Source organism: Apaloderma vittatum, unplaced genomic scaffold (genome assembly GCF_000703405.1).
Source record: "Apaloderma vittatum isolate BGI_N311 unplaced genomic scaffold, ASM70340v1 scaffold35330, whole genome shotgun sequence".
Classification (NCBI taxonomy): domain Eukaryota; kingdom Metazoa; phylum Chordata; class Aves; order Trogoniformes; family Trogonidae; genus Apaloderma; species Apaloderma vittatum.
The window spans coordinates 2,159-21,230 of NW_009695659.1; the positions used below are offsets into that span (position 1 = coordinate 2,159).

The 19,072-nt window shown below is 45.5% G+C and overlaps 1 protein-coding gene across 1 annotated transcript in view; it reads left to right on the forward strand.

The window, feature by feature from the left end:
- Positions 1–87: 87 nt before the first annotated feature.
- The window catches only part of KSR1 (kinase suppressor of ras 1), a gene marked incomplete at its 3' end in the record, with an annotated part of 21,108 nt that continues 2,123 nt past the window's right edge, over positions 88–19,072 (forward strand). Inside the window, exons 1-10 of the mRNA XM_009872060.1 lie at positions 88–232; positions 10,460–10,607; positions 12,152–12,623; positions 13,460–13,464; positions 14,964–15,024; positions 16,103–16,186; positions 16,756–16,817; positions 16,925–17,031; positions 17,347–17,515; positions 18,771–18,812. Of these exons, the coding sequence (XP_009870362.1) occupies positions 10,499–10,607; positions 12,152–12,623; positions 13,460–13,464; positions 14,964–15,024; positions 16,103–16,186; positions 16,756–16,817; positions 16,925–17,031; positions 17,347–17,515; positions 18,771–18,812 (1,111 nt within the window). The remainder of the gene's footprint in view (positions 233–10,459; positions 10,608–12,151; positions 12,624–13,459; positions 13,465–14,963; positions 15,025–16,102; positions 16,187–16,755; positions 16,818–16,924; positions 17,032–17,346; positions 17,516–18,770; positions 18,813–19,072) is intronic.

A 19,072-nucleotide genomic window follows, 5' to 3' on the forward strand; every position in this document is an offset into this window, starting at 1 on the left:
ATCCCCTTTGGCTGAGTGCTGCACAAACAATGCTCAGGGAGGTGACAGCATATTCCCAGGAACTTACTCTTTACTTTCTGGATCCCAACAGGTGAAACTGATTGACTACATCCACAGACAACGGCAGTGTAAGCTGAGCGTGCCCCTGAACGACAGGACAGCAGAGCTCAACAGCTACCCAAGATTCAATGACTGGTTAGACATTGTCAATGTGAGGAAAGAAGTTGTACAGGTAAGGGGAAAATCACAGACTCATTAAAGTTGGAAAAGACCTGTGAGATGATCAAGTACGACTGTCAACCCAACACCGCGATGATCACTAAACCACGTCCTGAAGTGCTACATCTGCACAGTTTTTGAACACCTCCAGGTACAGGGACTCCATCACTGCCCTGGGCAGCCTGCTCCAATGCCTTACCACTCTTACAATAACAAAATGTTTCCTAATATCCAATCTAAACTTCCCCTGACACAACCTGAGCCTGTTTCCTCTCATCCTGTCACTTGTTACTCAGTAGAGGAGACTGACCCCACCTTGCTACACCCTTCTGTCAGGTAGTGGTAGAGAGCAACAAGATCTCCCCTCAGCCTCCTCCAGACTAAGAAAACGACTCTCAGCACAGAACCTTCCTGCCCTTTCAAGACATTCTCAACATTCCCAGCTGCCTGCTGGGTTTAAGTTAGTTTCCTGAACCTACTTTCAGGCAAGGTAGGGGTCTGTGCCTACCCTCTGTGCAGAGGGTCTTTTTGTGGAAAGAGCACTTCTCCCAGAAGCAGCAGGAGTGCTGAAACCCTCCCCTTTGTCCTCCTCCCAGAGACAGTAGAGATCTTCTCCTAACATCGTTTAAAGCAGTCTCATACCTATTGCTTGGTGTGAGACAAAGCTCTTGCATTACCAGGGCCTGCTCTCATTCTGCCTGCCAGCTCTGAGCGTGACGCCATAACTTAATTGCTTACTACGTTTTAGATAATAATACTGTACCACACTACATGCTGTGTCCAGTACTAGCCGAAGCAGAACCAAGAGTTACAGTTTTGTGCAGCGACGCAACAAATGGACGAAAATGTTGTTACAGCCTATTTGTTTCTAAAAGAATACATGCCACAATTATAAATTAGTGAAGATCCAAAAATAGTCAATAGCACTGTGTCCCTCTAAACTTAGACTAGCAAAAAGGGTCAGAGTTTCCAAGTTCATCCCAGACCGATGGTTTTGAAATTGTGTAGCCTCACACAGCACTCCTAACTATGAAATCAAGCGGACCACAACCCCAGTAATGAGCAGGGGGATTTTGATTTGGATTTTCACTGAGTGGGAGTTTTTGCTCAAAACCAAGAGAGTTCCTCCATAAGTAAAGTCTCTGGATTAAACTGACACCAAAGAGCACTGCATCAGTATAAAAGAATGGAATGAATAACTCTCCTGTGGTGGTGTGTGTGGTGGCCAGCATCAGCTGGTAACATTCGCAGACCAGCGCTGCTTCTGATCTTTACAGTTTAATTCTTAACATGCAAATCACTGGAAGCCTCTTTACTGCACCGAATGATCTGGCACTTCTGCTGGAATCAGAAATGATCAGACAAGCCAAGGCCCCCTGCTCCTGGCTCTGACATTTTTCTTTCTTTTGAAGAGGAGCCCGAGATCCCAGCTGTGTTCAGGTGGTTACTGGGCACTCCGGGACTGCAGGGCACTACCATCAAGCTGTTGCTGCTGGTCTGGACTGGGTAGGACTTAGCCATGCTGGTCTGGACTGGGGACGCTTCAGTTCTGTGTGATACTAATGGCAATGTAAGAGAGCTTAGGCCATTGATGGCTAAGCAGAGCAGACAAGGAGTTTTCCATTCTTCTTCCATTTTTTTGGCTCTGCAGGCCAGATCACAGTGTTCTCATTCAGTTTCCTTTGAACCTTAGACAAGCCAAAACTCTCTTCTGACTCCAGCAGAAAGCTGCCTGAGTGGAAAGTTCAGCAATTTTTCATAGAAGTTATTCCAGCTTGGTCCTGTTCTAACTAGGCAGACCGGTGACATCAGAGCAGTTCAGGACCGAGTTGTTTCCTTTTTTACTACTCTTTATTTTGAAAGTGATGCTGGATGTTGCCTTCCAGCCCAGCAGGGCTTTGAGTAGCACGGCTGAAGGTGCAGCAGTGAGAACGAGAGAACAGAAAGCGGCCGGTTGCTGCGGTCAAACTGCCAAGCTCCCGACTATTGTTGGTTTCTACGGTTACTGGAATTGCCTGAGCCTCAAAGAATGTCTCTGAAGCTCTTTTCAAAATCCTTTGTGATGCCTGCAGAACTGGGGGAAGGGAAGAGGTGAAGAGAAGGGGGGAGGGAGGTGGACAGTTCAAATCTGCCACATCCTGCTAATTCAGGGAGCGAACAGCCCCTTCCGTGTGTGTGGTCACTGAGAAGGTGAACGAATTCGGGTTTGCTCTAAAGCAGGAGGAGAACATTTTCCTTGCCACCCCCTCCCAAGCACTGACCAATTTAATGAACTCCCTTCCTTCTGTTCTCTGGGACAGAAACATAAGAGGTGTATGAAGCATTTAAATCCCTCTGTGATTCCGAATGTATGCTATTTTTTAAAAGTTCTGCATCAATTCCACACAGCTCCAGACAGCTTCTCTAGCATTTATATCAGCTGTACAGGAGAACTGCAACATCCGTTGGGTCATTAGAATTATTTTTGAGTAGATCTGCTGGAACAGGCTGTAATTTAGGGGAAATGGAAATAGCTGGGCTAATAAACTAATTGCTCTGTTCTTGCAAGGTTGGGGTTTTTTGTCCTGTTATTTGCTTAGAAAATAGCAATGTGCCACTGTTGGTGATTGTAGCATGGACATCAGCAGACGGTGCAGGGGAGATGATTGTTGTGAGTTGTCTTTCAGAAACGTTACAGGTATGGTGGGATCATTGCTGCTGTTGCCTAGCTTTCATACAGCGTGCAAACTGCATTTCAGCCGAGTGCTTTCAGAATGGAAATCCCTGACAGAAGGAGCTTTAATAGATTAGTTATTAAGAAATATCTAGTGGTCTCCCTTAGCTTTATGCACACTGCCTGTTACATGACTGGGGAGAGAAGTGGTTAGGGAGCATTTAAAGAGACGGCTGAGTAGGTCAGACAATGAAAACGAGGACACTCGAGTCCTGTACCTAGTTCTGGGGCTGGTGTACAAGATGTTGGGGAATGACTTCCCCTCTCTAGCTCACTGTAAAACTGAAATAGTCATACTGGATTTCCTTCTTAATCCTTCCAAAGACTACTTCAGAGAGAAGGAAAACTCCACAAATGTAATCATGTATTCATGGCAGGCACGCAGCCCTGGCTTCTGGAGACTTCCAGGTTCTGAGACTAGTTGGAGAAGTTGCTGAGTACCTGTAGAGCCTTGGAGAACAGCTGCAGCAGAGCCTTTCCCTGGCCACCTCCAAGATCTGAGCGTAGGTACAGTGCCGGAGGTGTGCGCAGGCAGAGGGCTCTCCCTGTGGCCTGCTGCTTGTCACGGACAAATCGGGAGAAAAGCCTCACCTCACGGGTTTTGCTTTTTTAAGTTGTTCTGACTCCCCTTCCATTTCTGCTGTTGCTGAAGGGAGTATTTCAAGATTGTGCTAATCTGTGACATAACACCTTTGAAAAACAGCCTAAGTGCAAGCAGTTTTGTAGCTTAGCGGTGAGAGAAACAATGCTCCTTTTCTCTCTCTCTCTCTCTCCCCCCCTCCCTTTTCTCCCCCGAGTCCTCTCCCAAATAAAGCTGCCGTGCAGGGAAGCACAGAAGCTCCCAGGCTCTCCTGTCAGAAATAGAGCACCAGCTCTTACTTAGAATATCTGCTGACTCCCTCTAGTCTGGAGTGAAGACTATTTTTGCTCAGTGACTTGCTCTAGACATTGTGAAGCTTGAAAGCTCTCGCTGTTGTAATTGTTGTCTCGTTGTCAGGCTCCTTTCTTTCTTTGAAAACCTATGTTTAAAACAAGAATAATGACTGCTTGTAAAATCCTTTAGTTCTGGAAGAGATTATAGTAATAACAATGCACTGTTTATGGCGTTGGGCAACAGCTAAAACTCCTGTGAACATGGATAACAGTGAGCCGGTCATGCTGCGCAGAGTGAAAGGGCTGTTCTGTGGGGACCTAGCAGACCTGGAGGTAGGTGGTGAATGCAAGCTTGGAGTTTGTGATCCTGTTTGTTCTCTGTGAGTACTTAATTCTGAGGGGTAAGGAAACTTTGAACCCCCACCCCAACTCCTGCTATTTCTGTTTCTTTGTTATTTTTCGTCTAATCAGTTGCCAGACAGATTTTTATCGCAGAAAATGGTGGCTAGTGTGGAGCAGGCTCCGCTTTGGAGCTGGGCTAATATTGTTCTGTAATTGTCTTTTTAAGTGTATTTCTAGGAAATGCTGGAGTCCTTGTTTTTGGCTAGGAGTCCTGGAGATTGATTAGCACTGCCTACATGTAGTTTGATACCAAGAATGATGCATAAATGATTAAAGATGGTGTACTGAAACTGAGAAGAGAGATATTTCAATTCAGAAAAGACAGGACAAGGAACTGTCCAGACAAAAGACAGATTTAAGCTGTGTAGTTGTCTCCAGTGGGTAAAAGGAGCTGAGGGGGAGTGGGAGGGCAGGAGAATGTGAACAGAGTGCTGGCTCCACTCCTAGGCTGACAGAAGTCTCTTGCAGGGCTACTTAGTGAGTTGTTGGGAATGTCTACCGAAGAGTTTAAAAATATCTCCATTGGCTTATTTTCTTTAGCACAGGAAGAAGTCCTCTCTGCCTTTAGCATTGTCCTTCCGAGAAACGCAACTATTATATTTCTTCCCGCATCTTAACTTGTCACTGTCCTAAAAAGTAACTTAAGAACGTAGTCACCTCCTTATCATCTTCTGAAACATGCCTGAACCAGCCCTGCTCACCACGTAGCAGGGGTTCCAGTCAATCAAGTTTGGGAAGCTGTTTTTAGAGTAGATAACTGTCACGCACAGGGAGGGGCAAATCCTGCCCCAGTGATTGCAGGCTATAAGCAGAACTTTGCCACCAGGGAGACTACGTGGGAGCAGATGAAGCACTGCTGTGGTTGGGTCTGGTTTATGGCTGTGCCATTTGGGGAATGCATTTGACTCCTAATGTATATATACTTTTGTAATACCTCCCGTTTGCTTGTGAAACTTGTCTTGTTCCCTATTTAGCAGTTATCCCAAAGACCTACTTTCTTGTAAAGGGTGGAGCGTAGTTACTGAGCAAGCTGGGGCAGCGCAGGAAAAGCTTGTGCCTTGAGTAGGTGTTGTCTGCCAAGGGTCTCCTGCTGCCCCTGTGAAAACCTGTAGAGGATGAGGCATTGCCCTGGGGCCGGTCCTGTGGGACCAGGGCGGGTGGCTCTGCGTGGATGGACTGGGACTCAGCCCGCCGCAGGTTGTGCTGGTCAGTTGTCAGAGAAGTGTGGGGTTTACGTGTGTGCATCCTTGCTAGGGGTGAGGGGCTAGAAGAGGCAGATCTGCCTAAGCCTATCGGGTTTCCACAGCTGTATCCTCTCATCTTTTTCTGTCAGCGTATCTGCACGACCAGGCTGTGAGGATGGCTGTTTGCTGGGGATTTCCATGGGTCTGGCAGCAGAAGCTCTGACTGGACTGCCAGATAGCAGAGATCCTGAATGTGCTAATTGTGTGTATGCAAATTAACTCTGTCCTGCAGGCTTCCTGGATCTAAAACTCCATCACTATGTTCCAGCTGAAAGCCCCTCCCCAGTGTAAACAGCTCTTGGAAAATACTCTCTACCCCTGCCAAGGGGTCCAGGTGCCCCTTGATTACTGTGAATCATTCATGGTTTGAGGTCAGCACGAGGCTCACGCTGCCTCGCAGGATCTGCAACAGCCACACTGGTCTTCCTACAGAAAAATAGCAAGTGACAGCAGCTATCCTGTCCAGGAGAGCAAAGTGAATGGGGATGGATGCTCTGAGACTGTCAGCTCCTTCCCATCCCGCCTGCTCTGAGAGAGGTGAAACAATGAAGGGGGAGATGCTGTGTGAAACCATTGCCTGTATATGCTCACAGCTTAGTGCAAGCCAGAAGTTTCATGTGAGAGGCTTTCCGGAATGCCTATAAAATCTCCAGAAATTCAATAACACCACAATTTTTCAGTACCTTCTTCACTTGCCACCAGAAAACCAGAGCTAAACAACAGCTAACAGGCACAAGATGTTCTTAAGAGCATCCTTACATGCTTTGCTTGGAGCTATCAGTGGGAATTTAAGCACCTTATGTAATGGGCTTTCTCCCCTAGCATCTGCTGCTTTACGGGAGGGTGGCTGGTGAGGGAATGTATTGATTTAAGAGGAGGCATTTGGAGCCTTGACAACTGTCCAGCTTCGTAGGAGGAGCCGTGTCTACTAAGTCAAGGAGCAGGTCAGAAGGATTCTGCAGAGAGCTAGCAGCAGCATTAGCACTGTAGGCTTATCTGCAGGGAGGAATCTTTACCAAAAATAACCCATCCGCTGTGTTAGATACCAGCATTTTTGCCATGTTTCGGGGATTTAAGTTGGACACCAGACAAGATTAAAGACCTTCTTACGCTATTGTGAACTCTTCACCCTGACTAATTGAGGCTAACCTTTGGATGGCTTCTTGAACATGCTGTGATTTACTTTTCTCTGTTTTAAACGTGTGTAGCATGAAGTGCACAGTCTGTATGTCTGATAAGCAGGAGGGCTTTCTAGAAAAGCATTACCTGTTGTAGAGAGGAATAATTTCTTGGTTTGGGCTTTCTAGCATCGCTTCTGCTGTACACTGTGCGATGAGTAAAGCTTTGGATTTTGCTGTCAGTTCTGTGGTGCTGATAGATTGAGAGCAAGTTTTGCCTCTTTTTTCTTTTTTTAAATCTGACCTTGTTTTTTCTCTAGTTAAGGCAAGGTGTGCCCAGGGAGATGGTGCTTAGCTCGGCTCTAAAGAGAGGTCTGGTGGACCCACATTTCTCACCCTCAGTCCTGAAGATGGGGAGTAGCCCCTTTGCAAGGCTCAGAATTGCACTTGCACTCCTCTTGGAGCCCACTCCTCCGTGCTTCTCTGGGATGGACACTGCCAGGGCAACTGAACAGCTGAGCCAGAGCATGAGCAGCCACTGAACCTGTTTCGAGAGCCGTCTTGCACTAGTGACCCTCATCACTGTCGCACTGACTGGTGGGCTAACACAGAGCTAAATCATATCAGGCCAATCTTACAGGGATCGGGTTGCCCAGTTTTAGGTTAAGCCACCACATATGTGCAGCACATGAGTGGCTGTTTAAAGAAAGCCTCTTACTGCCCCTCCCTCCTCCCCCTTTTAAGGCTTATTTCTTTTGTCGCGTGTCATGGGGGCTGGCAGCAGGTTCAGAAAGTCTGAGCTCTCCCAGCTCAAGGTCATTGGGATTGTTTAAATATAATCTCCTTTTCTGTACTTATACTTTCCTACAACTTGTTATTCTGGCCTTCTAAAATTAAACTATTGACCAAAAAGCCTAGACTGGACTTTATGTGCAGGCCCAGGAAGGAGGGAAGCCAGTGGCAGAGTGGATCCCTCGGCAGGGCGAGCATCTGCGTGAGATTGCCCCGGGGGTGCAGAGCAAAGCTCGCAGAGAAGAGCCGGGGCTGCCCTTTGCTGCCCAGCTCTGCCTTGTGTGAACACTCGTAGCTGGTTAGCTCAGTGGTTTGAGTGCGGTGCTGGCAACAAGGACCAACACCGAGGTCGTGGGTTCGATTCCCACTCGGTCCCCATGTGTTGCCTGGTCTAGTCGAGAGGTGGCGTCCCTGCCCAAAACAGGGAGGTTGGACTAGATGATCTCTAAGGTCCCTTCCAGCCTAGGCCATTCTAGGATTCTGTGATTCTCATGGCAGGCCACAGGTCGAGGTGCAAAGCGCAGAGCTGCCTAAAGGAAGTGGAACTGGTCAGCTTAGGGGTCCTCAACCCTCTGACGTGATCATGTCCTGCAGATGGGTGAGACCAAGGAAGAAATGCCCTAACAGGCTCAAGAGTTTGGGATGCTTTGTGATTTTTAAAAGAACTTGTGGTGACAAGGAAGTTGTAGTCTTTTCCACTTTACTGATTGACTTACTAATAGCTCTGGTAAGTTACTGGTTACATTTGTGTTGTAACTTCACTTGGTAGCTTATACTGGGACCTAGAGTGACGCTGCTTCAAACAGCGGCTACGTAACCTGCGTTGTTTTCTTGGTGGGGAGTGATGGGGGTGAGGAATGTTAGACGATGTAAGACAATTCCAGAATGACATCACTCTAATCCTACTTACTCTTAAGACCGTGTAAAAGCATGAAGTGGGATGAATGGTTTTGTAAGAGACGTTGGCTTTCCCTTATGCTCAACGGGGAAACGTTAGTTTCCTTGCCTCAGAGCCCAGGGGCACCTGTGGTGGTGTAGGAAACCTCCTTCTGTTTTATGCCAAAACTCGCTCTGTGTTTGCCCCCAGTCGCTGCCCCTTTTAGAGCTGCTTGTGTCGCTCCGAGGCTGACGTCCTGCGTCGCAGAACCACCCTTGTGATACCACCGAACAAAGATGCTTCTGTGAACTGCCCGCCTGCGTGCAGGGGAGAGGAATTTGGGGGCTGCCAGGGAAATAACAAGCTGTAAGAAAGACTCGGTTTAATTCTGTTGTTTTCAGCCCAGCTTGGCTGAGGCTCTGTGTGAGCCAACCTGTACTGGTTCATTTACTGGAATATCTGAGTGGTGGAAACCCCTGCCAGTTTCAACTCCGATGATCTGAACCCTTGGGGTTTTTTGTCCTTTGGAGTGTAACACCAGGTTAGCAATCTGAGGAGGGCAGATTTTGCACTGTTCTCACTGGAGTTGTTGTGCTTCCTGCGTTTTATCCAAGCGGAAGTCATTCAGGAACCAGCTTTTTGGGGGCAGTCTTACTCCTGCGTGTGGTGATGCAGGTGTGCAGAAAAATGAATAATAATGCCCAACGTCAGCTGAGATAGCCGTGCTTTTGTTATTCTGGTAAGATTAATATAGAAGAACAAGAAAATTTACCCAAACTTCGTGGAAGTCTGGCTCCTACTACGTGCTCACTGCTCATTTAAATTCTTGGCCTCTCCTTGAGTTGGCTGTGTTTTGTGTTTCATCCGGTTCAGGGCACGTGACACAAGATGCAGGATGCATTTCTTAGACTTCTGCCCTTTCTTCATTTATTCTTTTCCTTTGTTCCATGCAACAGTGACTAAAAATGGAAACTACGTGATTACTCCTTGTGTTACCACCTACAAAGATCCAAAGATTGTGCGTGGTTCTAGCACTGTCACAGTTAAATCCAAAGTCATGCGTCAGATCTCAAAGTCATGAGTCTGAATTAAGAAAGATGCAATTGTTAGAGGACATTCAACAACATTAAAATTTGATTTCTTGTTGGAAGCAGAGTTTGAGAATCTAGAGGATTTCAAGCTTTTTGTTTCTTCAAACAGTGAGAAACAACTTTTGAGCTTCCCCTGAAAATAAAATTTGAAACTCTTTTATGTAGCTTGATCCCAGGAGCTGAAACTTTAGGATAGAGGCCAAATATTGTGAAATTCGTGATCTCATTGTGAGAGTAGGCAGCAGTGAGGTTTGTTTAGGCAAAACTTTCAGGGAAATTCCTGGGTATCTGGGCTAAATATCCTGGTTTTGTTTATTAACCACAATTGCTGCAGACTTACACTGGAAACATTTGAATGGGGGAGGAGAGAGGCGACACAGCTCAATTCGGTGTCAGGAAATACCAGATCATTTCATGCCTTCCAGTCTCTTGTATCTTTTGTGTCTGCCTAATCTGAACCTTGTCAGTTCGGGGGCTTTGCTGTATTAAGGAGGTACAAGGAGTTCTGCAAAGATATCTTTCCAAGCAAGATATGGGCAAGGCTAGTTCTCTAATGAAGGAAAAATTGCCTGAGGAGGAGGTTGCTATCTCTTTGTCAAAACATTTCTTTTTGTTTAACAAAAGAAGTAATTTTCCTCACTGTTTTTACTTTTCACTTCCCTACTGAAAAGCCAAACATCTTTATCTCACATTTTTTCAGGTTTTAGGCCTGTTTTGTTTCTGACTGGTATTTTTAATGAAAAAGTTAAGCTTTCATTAGTAGCTTTTCAAAAATACTGAGGGAAAGCTTTCTACAAGGAGAGAAGAATATTTCAATCACTTTGAATCTTAACTTAAACACCAGAGAAAGACCGTAACATCCTAGTGATACAGAGCACGCTCAAGCGTAGGCCTGGTCTCTCATGATGTGGGGAGGAGAGAAAGCAGCTGGTGAGCGCTGCTGAGATCCGCTGCCCGGCTGTTACTGACCCGGTGGTCCTTAAGAGAGATGCTCTACCAAAATGAGCAGATCATGATTCAGACCAGGCGGTGAGACAGTGGCTACTATTGAAAGTACATCAGAATAACAAGTGACAGTCCTATTTCTATATGTATATTCAACAAAGAAGTATTGTCTTGTTTTTCTGCAGAGGATACCAGAGGAGCTAACCTTAGATGCCTTACTAGAAATGAATGAGTCAAAGGTGAAAGAAACAATGAAGAGATGTGGTGCCAGAGATGAGGAGTGCTCCCGACTCAATGGGGCACTGAGCTGCTTACGGAAGGTGACTGAATCAGGTACAGACTGCCTTGTTGTTCTAAGGAATTAGTTTCTCTGCAACTCAAACGCCAAACGCTTCCTTTCGTATGAGACACCGTGCAAAAACCTCTAGGCAGTGCCTTTGGGTATATTCTGTAACTGGTATCAGATTATGGCTCTTGGATGCGCATGGAGTGGCAGTGATCAAATGCACGCAGAGCTATGGTTTTGACAGCATGTCACATAAAGAAATAAATGGAAATAAATGCATGAAGAAATGTCCTGTCCCACACAATAGACTATATCCTTATTCCCTCTCTGTTCAGAGTTGTGTCTAATGCACCAGCATTCTGTGCACATATCCTTGACCTAATAAATATCACCAGCTCAGAGAGAAAGTGTAATACAGTTTGGCATTACTTTGTTTAGAAGCCCAAGTATTGTTCAGCTCAATGCTTTGGAAGAGAAAAACATTGCTCTGACAGCCCTTCATCACTGTGCAGCTTGTAGTGTGCCACCTGCTTCACTTCTCTTTAAAACTGCTTGCCTCCTGCTATTTTTCTTTGCTAGAATTCTGTGAATCATTAGCCAAATTGCAACAACAGATTCAAGAGCTAGAAAGAACCCTGATTTACCTTGAAATTACAGACGGAAGGGTACTGTGTAATTAGGAATGCATGTGTCCAGCATGCAAATGGATCTGACCAAGTTAGTTAAGAGCAGTCAGGCTCAAGATTGATTCCCACAGTGTTCCTTCCCCGTCACCTTCCCCAGGCCACTTCCAAAGGCACTCTAAAATCTGTTTGTACGAGAGCGTTTCTCATGCCCTACTGGTACTAACGTGCATCAGTTCTTTCTTTATAGCAATTATCAATCTGTCACTGAAAGGTGACGTTTCCTGTTGGTATTATGACAGTTCATATCATTCGCAAAACACAAAGATTAGTTAATGGAAATGTCAGCAAACAGCTCAGGTCCATATTTCCTTTTTTCTAATCTTTCTTGTCCCAGGTTGTCAAATATTTCCCATCCACGCTGTGGCAAAACCAGCCGTTGTTCAGAAGTTATAGCATTCACTTTGTATAATGAAATGGCATTTTTTAAAATCCGCATTTGTGATCTGTTTTCAAACACTGACTGGTCAACAGGACAGTTGTCTTTTTGTCCAGCTGTCTGTCCCTGCCCCAGCTCTGGCTGATACAAGCACCGCAGCTCAGTGCCGAGTGCTGCTGCTGCTGCCTGTGAGGGACCGTGCAGTGCCAGGTGTCCGGTGAGTTCTATGCACTGGTTACACGCCTGAGAGTGAGAAAAGTTGCCAAATGGGTATCAGGACCTCCTATATACTCCTTATTTCCATTCTAATGGTCTTTCTTGGTTTAAGTGGTATTTAGAAGTTCCAGGAAAGAAAGGTAGTTACTGCCATTCTCAAGGTTACTTTGGCTGATCAGTGTTAGGGGAGGAGAAGCTAGGTTTGTACCTTGGCTAGGTGCAAAGCAGGGGAAAAACCCCACCGTGTAGCCTCAAGGAGCGTGAGTGTAAGTGTTGTTAATCAGCCACTAACATTGCTATGGTTGGTGAACAGGCGGGGAGTTGAAAGATGATGTGCTCATGAATCTTCCTGAGGCACGCCGAGAGAACAGCTCTGCAACCACGACCGAGTCCCCCTGCTCCTCTGCTCTCCCCTGGACTCCCTCTGCCCTGCACCTGCCCAAGGGCAACAGCCAGCAGGCACGGTCCGTGTCCGTATCTACGATCCCATCTTCAGATTCTCTTGCCTCGAGTCATGGACCTTCTATCTATGCAGAAAACCTCCTGGACCCTTTTGCATTCCCTGCACACAGTGGCAGGCTGACGCCAAGGACTCCTCACAGCATCACCATCACTCCCCCAACCACTCCTCAAGCCAAGAGGAGGCATAAGTTGAAGCCACCACGGACTCCTCCTCCTCCTTGCCGGAAGGTTTTTCAGCTGCTACCTAACTTTCCAACCCTCACAAGGAGCAAGTCCCATGAATCACAGTTGGGAAACAGGATAGATGAAGTTCCTCCAATAAAGTAAGTGTGACACTTCCCCCCTTCCCCACGGGCACTGGTGGGCTGTGGTCATACCAAAGGGCTTTCCGTGCTCCAGCTCTGACTCTGAAAGAGCTGGTGTCCAGTTGCCCTGTTGTCATGGATTCACTGTAGCCTGAGAATCTGCATCAGGTTATTCTAAGATATCCATGAAATCTGCTTGTTAATAGTGTACTTTACTTGAAATTTATTTGAGTTTATCTGAAATTGCACCTGCTGGGGAGGTTGGAATGGTTGCTGCTATTAAAGGGCACCAACCAGTTTTTGTCAAGCATCTAGTAGCCAATTCCATGTACTAGAATACTTTTCTGTCCTTAAATGTTCTTCATAGTTCAGGTGGCCACTATCTTTTTATGTGTTTATCTTGCAATGTATTTTAGCTGCTAGTGTGAGCTTTAAAACACATTTATTACAGTATAGACAACTATATCTCCATAACAAGACAAATGGTCTTGGGCTGCACCTTTCTTTGGACTGATCCAGGCTTTGAGATGCGCTTTTGTTCTGAGTAGGTGGAAGGTATTGCTCTAACATTTAACTGATAGTTAAAACTGGGAAAGAACTCTGCTTTCCAAAGACTTGGGCTATCCCTACCACAGAGACTTAGGTCAGCATCCAAATTCTGCAGCAGGCACAGCAAAGACTACCATCTGTAGGCAGGAAAACATTGGCTACACAGCAACTTCAGGAACCTGTACAAACCCAGAGATGTTTGTAAACCTGACATCAAACGCTGCAGGAAAGAGTTTCTGCTCTAGCCAAGTGTGTATCCTGTCACATGAGTATGAAAGTCTAAAAACATTTTTTTTTTCCTCTAGGTTCGGTAAGAGATTTTTACGGGGCTGTCTTCATTTCATTGCTGAGAGAGAGGAACCTGTCCTGGTCAACGGTTCACCACCACTGTGCAACCTCGGGAGGTCCTCAACAGGGCCTTCTACCCCAGAGTTTCTGCTAACTCTAACAGGAGCTTGGCCTCCTGGAGAACTGCAGGATGTTTATGTGATCTTTTTTGTACTTGGTTTTTTTTCAGAGGGCAAAAGCAAGGAAAAAGAATGCTGATGTTTAAAGGGTCAAAGCAAGGGGTTTAGGTGTAAATGCTTGTCTGTGGCTTCAGGCAGCTGTTACTGATGCCACTTGGTACTAGAAATAACTAGTTCAGAACAAAAATCCCAGGAATTATTTTCAGAAGTGAAAAAGCATAGAAAGAAAATTGTAAAATGAAAATGCAAGCAGAAATCTGAGCATTTGTCTGTGGAGAGTGATACAATTTATGCAATAAGTAAAAAAGGCATTAGAATAAATTCAAACAGAAGTGAGGAATTTTGGTGCTTCTATATACTCATATCGTCTGGTTTAGAATCTATAATGTAGACTCTTTTAAGTCCCATTCAATTCCAAATTTTGTTATTATATTCATTAGGACTCTCCAGTAAGGATTTAGCCGTCTGTTGTATTGTGAGTAATTCGGATGACTGTACGTTTGTACGGCCACACTAGATCAGCAGTATTGCTTGGAGAAGTAACTAGTTATTCCAGCCTATTCTAAGATGCTGAAGACCACAGATGCCTTTAAAAGTTCACTGGAATAATGAAAAAAAAGAATCTAGTGCCATCTAGGGTCAAATAAAGAGACTGGCTTTTTGTAAGCATTGACAGTGTCCGGCCTTGAAGCTGTGTTGATACTTGTGGGTTTGAGTTTTCTCCAGATCTGCAATATGGCTATAGATATAGTTCAGGAAATATGCCAGAATCTTAGTATTTGGGAGTTTTTAGGAAGTTATGTGGTATAACCACTGGAGTGCTGGACTGGCATCTTGAAGGCTGTGTCTCCCTTTCTGCACCTGCCAGCTAGCTAAGTGATCTCACATAAATCTTTCTATTCTGGGTCACACTAGCTCTGTTTATAAAATGGAGATAATAATTTTCAGTGTAAATGAGTATTCTGAAGTCTACTGACACTGCGTGAAAACCAGTGATGGTATTTGTTGTAAAGCAATTAGGAGTAAAGTCTGACTTTCCACTTTAAGAATGGCCTGCACCTAATCAGGTGGAGTTCCTCCATCCCTGAATGTAAAACATAATGATGGAACAAAAAGAAGGAAGAAATACTCTTCCACCACCAAGTCTTATCTCACACTGCCTCCATATGACAACAAATTAAAGAGCAGCACCTGGTAGTAACCTCACAGCAGAAGGCAAGCCAGTCCCAGCTGTGCTGCTAACAGAGGCGTGGCTACCAGCCCGTCTGTGACAGCGATCGCTTTGTGTCTGTCTAACACTGGTAAGCACGCTTCCCTAAAACATCCTTTTGTTCCCCATCAGAACTCTCCCAAGGATCCCCTCAAATGGTACGAAGAGACTTTGGCTTAGCTGTAACGCACAGGTGAGTGACGCGGGCTGCGGGAGACCCGGGCCAAGAACTGAAGGGGCAGGCCAGGCCAGTGCCCCATTTTCTGTGTTGGTAGCAGTCACGGCGCTTAAGACGGGTTTGAAGTTTGGGCTGGGTGCCCCATTTGCCAAGTTCAGCCTAAATTACGTATTTCAGCTTCACTTATTTTTAATATATGCACTTGAAATCCTTTCTGCAAAGCTGATTGACTGGTGATTCCATAATGACCTGCCTACCAGCAGTAGCGATGTCGTGTGTGGGGCAACGGGACCAAGCATGCCAGATGCGTAACAAAGCCTTTGCTAAAACACTTCCACTGCTACAAATGAGAGGGAAGCTGCTCCTCCCTCCCTACGTGGAAAGGGCACATATTTCCCTTTTCCTTCCATGTAGCTTCCTGCATCTCCCCTGCCCAAATCCAAGCCAAAACTGGACCCCAGCCAGTTCTAACGCCAAACGAACCTCTCTGTTCAATTTTCTGGTAAAAAGGATAACAGTCCCACCACCACACACCCACCATGAACTGGGTCCCAGTTCTACAGAGATACTCCGGTGAATGCAGCCAGCAGCACATGGCATGTCCTGACGAGGGACACCAGCGGCTGAGCGGGAGCCCCGCTCACGGGCTGGATCCGCACTTGGGGTGCGGGCTGGCTGCTGCCTGCCAGAGCACTTGCTTGATTGCTGAGGTGAAGCTCAATTCCAGCTTGAGGGTTTTTATGAAAAGAAGTGTTCTTTGGCTGCATGAGGCTTCACACCTGCAGGTGCTGACCTGCGGCTTTGAGGCCCTTCTAGAGCTGTGTGCTCATGCATGCCCTGTCTCCTTGTCAGAGACGCCTCTGAGCACCTCTCAGCCCTGTTCCAAGAGTGGAGAACCAGCAAGAGGCCGGCAGAACTGGTGCCACCCTTTGCAGGTGCTTTTGATCAGAAGTGAGAAGTCTTTTCCACACCACCACTTCCCCTTTTCCCAAGGAGCTCAAGAAGTACAGCCTGTCCATAACTGCCTACACATGTTAATGTTCCTTTACATCATTTTCCTTAACATGATTTTTCCCCTCTTGTCTCTACTTAGGTTCTCTACAAAGTCTTGGTTATCTCAGATATGCCAAGTCTGTCAGAAAAGCATGATGTTCGGGGTGAAGTGTAAGTACTGCAGGTGAGCACACAGTGATATTTTTCAGAACTTTGCATTTGATTCCCTAAAGCTGGCCGGTAGCATGTACCTCTTGATGTCACACGCTCTTAGCAGTGGCATCATTTTTTCACTCAGCTTCTGACCTGGCAAAGGGATGCTTTGGCACAACTTCAGGTTGGCAGCCCAACACATGGATGAACCACATTTATTTCCCTGCCCCAAGCTTCCTACCTGATCGCGGGCAAAGCTTGTAGCGGGAGCTGGATACCTAAATAACTGCAAGGATTTTAGTTCTTGCTTCTCTGTCTGGGTTGTTAGTTCCCAACGCTGAGATTTTAGTGCTTCACTGTTGCTGGGTGAGAGACAGTGAAGGTAACTGTTAGAAATAAATCAGATGCTAAGATATGTATATGGCTTTCATTAGCCTAATGACACACATAATAAGATTCTTCATATGAATGCTGCTGCTTTGGGGCCCGGAGCATTCCAGAACTCCCTCTGAGATTAGCATAAGAATTACAAATTAAGGGTAGGCTTCCTCTTTTTGGGAAGAACAAGTTGCTATTTAACATGTAATGTTTCTCTTTCAGATTAAAATGTCACAACAAATGTACTAAAGAGGCACCTGCTTGTAGAATATCTTTCCTTCCCAGTAAGTAATTTTCCACGAACTTGTAGCATTTCAATGTAATTGTCGGTATCGCAAGAATAAAAAGTTTGATTAAAGCTTTCTTCTCCCTTCTCCAACCTGTTCTTCAGTAACAAAAATAAGAAGAACAGAGTCTGTCCCTTCTGATATCAACAATCCAGTAGACAGACCAACAGAACCACAGTTTGGAACTCTTCCCAAAGCACTAACTAAAAAGGTACGTGGCGACCGAAGTGAGCCTTGTGTCTGTGAGTCACTGCGGAGCTACAGCAGGGAGGGGCGGCAGCAGGGCTTGCTCTGGCTGGAGCAAGAACACACTCTGAGCTTTCACTGTGCAAGGAGGCTTCGATACGTGCCATTTTTCTCCTTGTAAAACACAGGTTGTGCGCAGCTCCAGGTGCCTACTCACATGGAAAAACTGTGCAATGATGGAAGCTAGGGACAGCTTGCCTTTCTCTATGGCTTGGTAAACACTGAGGGGAATTATTTTTTTGTTGTTGTTTTCTCACAAGTGACTTTCCTTGCTCTGCAGGATCATCCATCAGCAATAAATCATCTGGACTCTAGCAGTAATCCTTCTTCTACAACCTCATCCACACCATCTTCTCCAGCACCTTTCCAGTCTTCCAACCCTCCCAGTGCAACACCTCCCCCAAACCCATCTCCGATGGGCCAGAGGGACGGACGGTTCAACTTCCCAGGTAAACTCAGCTTTTTCAGGAGACCTCTGCCAAGATCAGAAAGGCCTCTGTGCAGCCAGAGGCTGACCAAGGCTTCGTAGGTAGCTGCAGATTTCCAAATACATGGTTGTGTCTTAAGCAGGGTGTGAAGGTGTGTCTTGTTACCTGGTAAAAGAAAATGATCTGCTCTGACAAGTTCTGTAGGTGGTATCAACAAGATACCTTTGCAGGAGACAGGTGATTGAGGAACCCTGGCACCTTTCTTAAATGATTGGCTCTTTCTGTTTTCTCCTTTGGTGAAAAGAAAAAGTACTAAAATAAATAAATCGTGTTCTTTCTCCTCCTTTTTCTTGTTGTTTTGTAAAATGCATGCTGCTTGCTGTGTTTGGTCACCAGTGGCTTTAAATCATGAGTACGTTGATTGCTAGAGCAAGATGTAAAAATGAGACCTGCAATGAATTACTTTGCAATCAACACACTTTTTTAAACCATTAACATACACGTATGGTGGAGAAGAATTTACCCTACATACTTTACAGATTAAGAACCCAAATGTGCAGTCTTTACCAAAGTCGATAGCAGCAAGCATCTCTGACAAGGGCAAAGATTTACATAGTGAGAATAAATTTAATTCCTTTGATCTGGGAATGAAGCCACACACTACTCAGTAGCTGCTACCTCTAGCCTTCAACATCCCTGTATTTCCCATCAAGCTTTTGATCTGTGAGTGAGAGTTCCTATTCTAGCTTAACTCAAAAGGAGCAGAAGCAGAGCCGGTTTAGTACAAGGATTCTACTGCAACTACTTTGTATTAGGACATACTGCTCAAATTCACTGAAATAAAGCAAACGCAGATGGCTCCCAAGCTTCAGCTTCTCTGGGTGCATCTCTGAAAAGCTGAAGACGTGAGGGAGCATCGAAGCACGAGCCTTCCACGGGCCTGCCCCTGAGCACCCCGGGTTCTCTAAATGTGCTCCTGCCACTTGTAATCTGAACAGGGTGCTTTCCCACCTGACCATCTGCTTATTGGTAACATAGCTTTCGTTAGGTAAGTGTCATCCCTCAGGTCTTCCAAAATTGCATGTGCTGAAATTCACCCCCTCGAGCAGGCTGATAATCCACTAATCTGATTCCCAGCAGGGAGTTGGGACTAATTCATTGAATGCACATGGGGCACTTACTGATGATCTGCTAACTTGTTTGTGTTTTTTTTTTTTCTCCTGGTCATTTTTTTTGCTGTTCTTTTTTTTTTTCTTTTAATATATGTATAAAAAAGCTGCCTACTACATTCAGCATAGACAACAATTTATCTTCCCAGGTGAGTTGTTTGTTTTAATTCTACTAACCAGCTTCTGCTGCCAAATGTAACTTTTCTGTAAACTCCTGCATGCTGCCCAAGAACAGTAATTCTGCTTTTAAAAAAAACAATTCAAACTTTCTCTTGTTTCAATACATAATACAGGCCTTTCTCTCCTCATATGAAGTCGTGATGTGATTTAAGTACCAAGGTGCAACTTTGAATATTCAGTTTTAAAACGGGAGCGTTCTGCTGTGTGGTTCTCTACACAGCCACGCTCT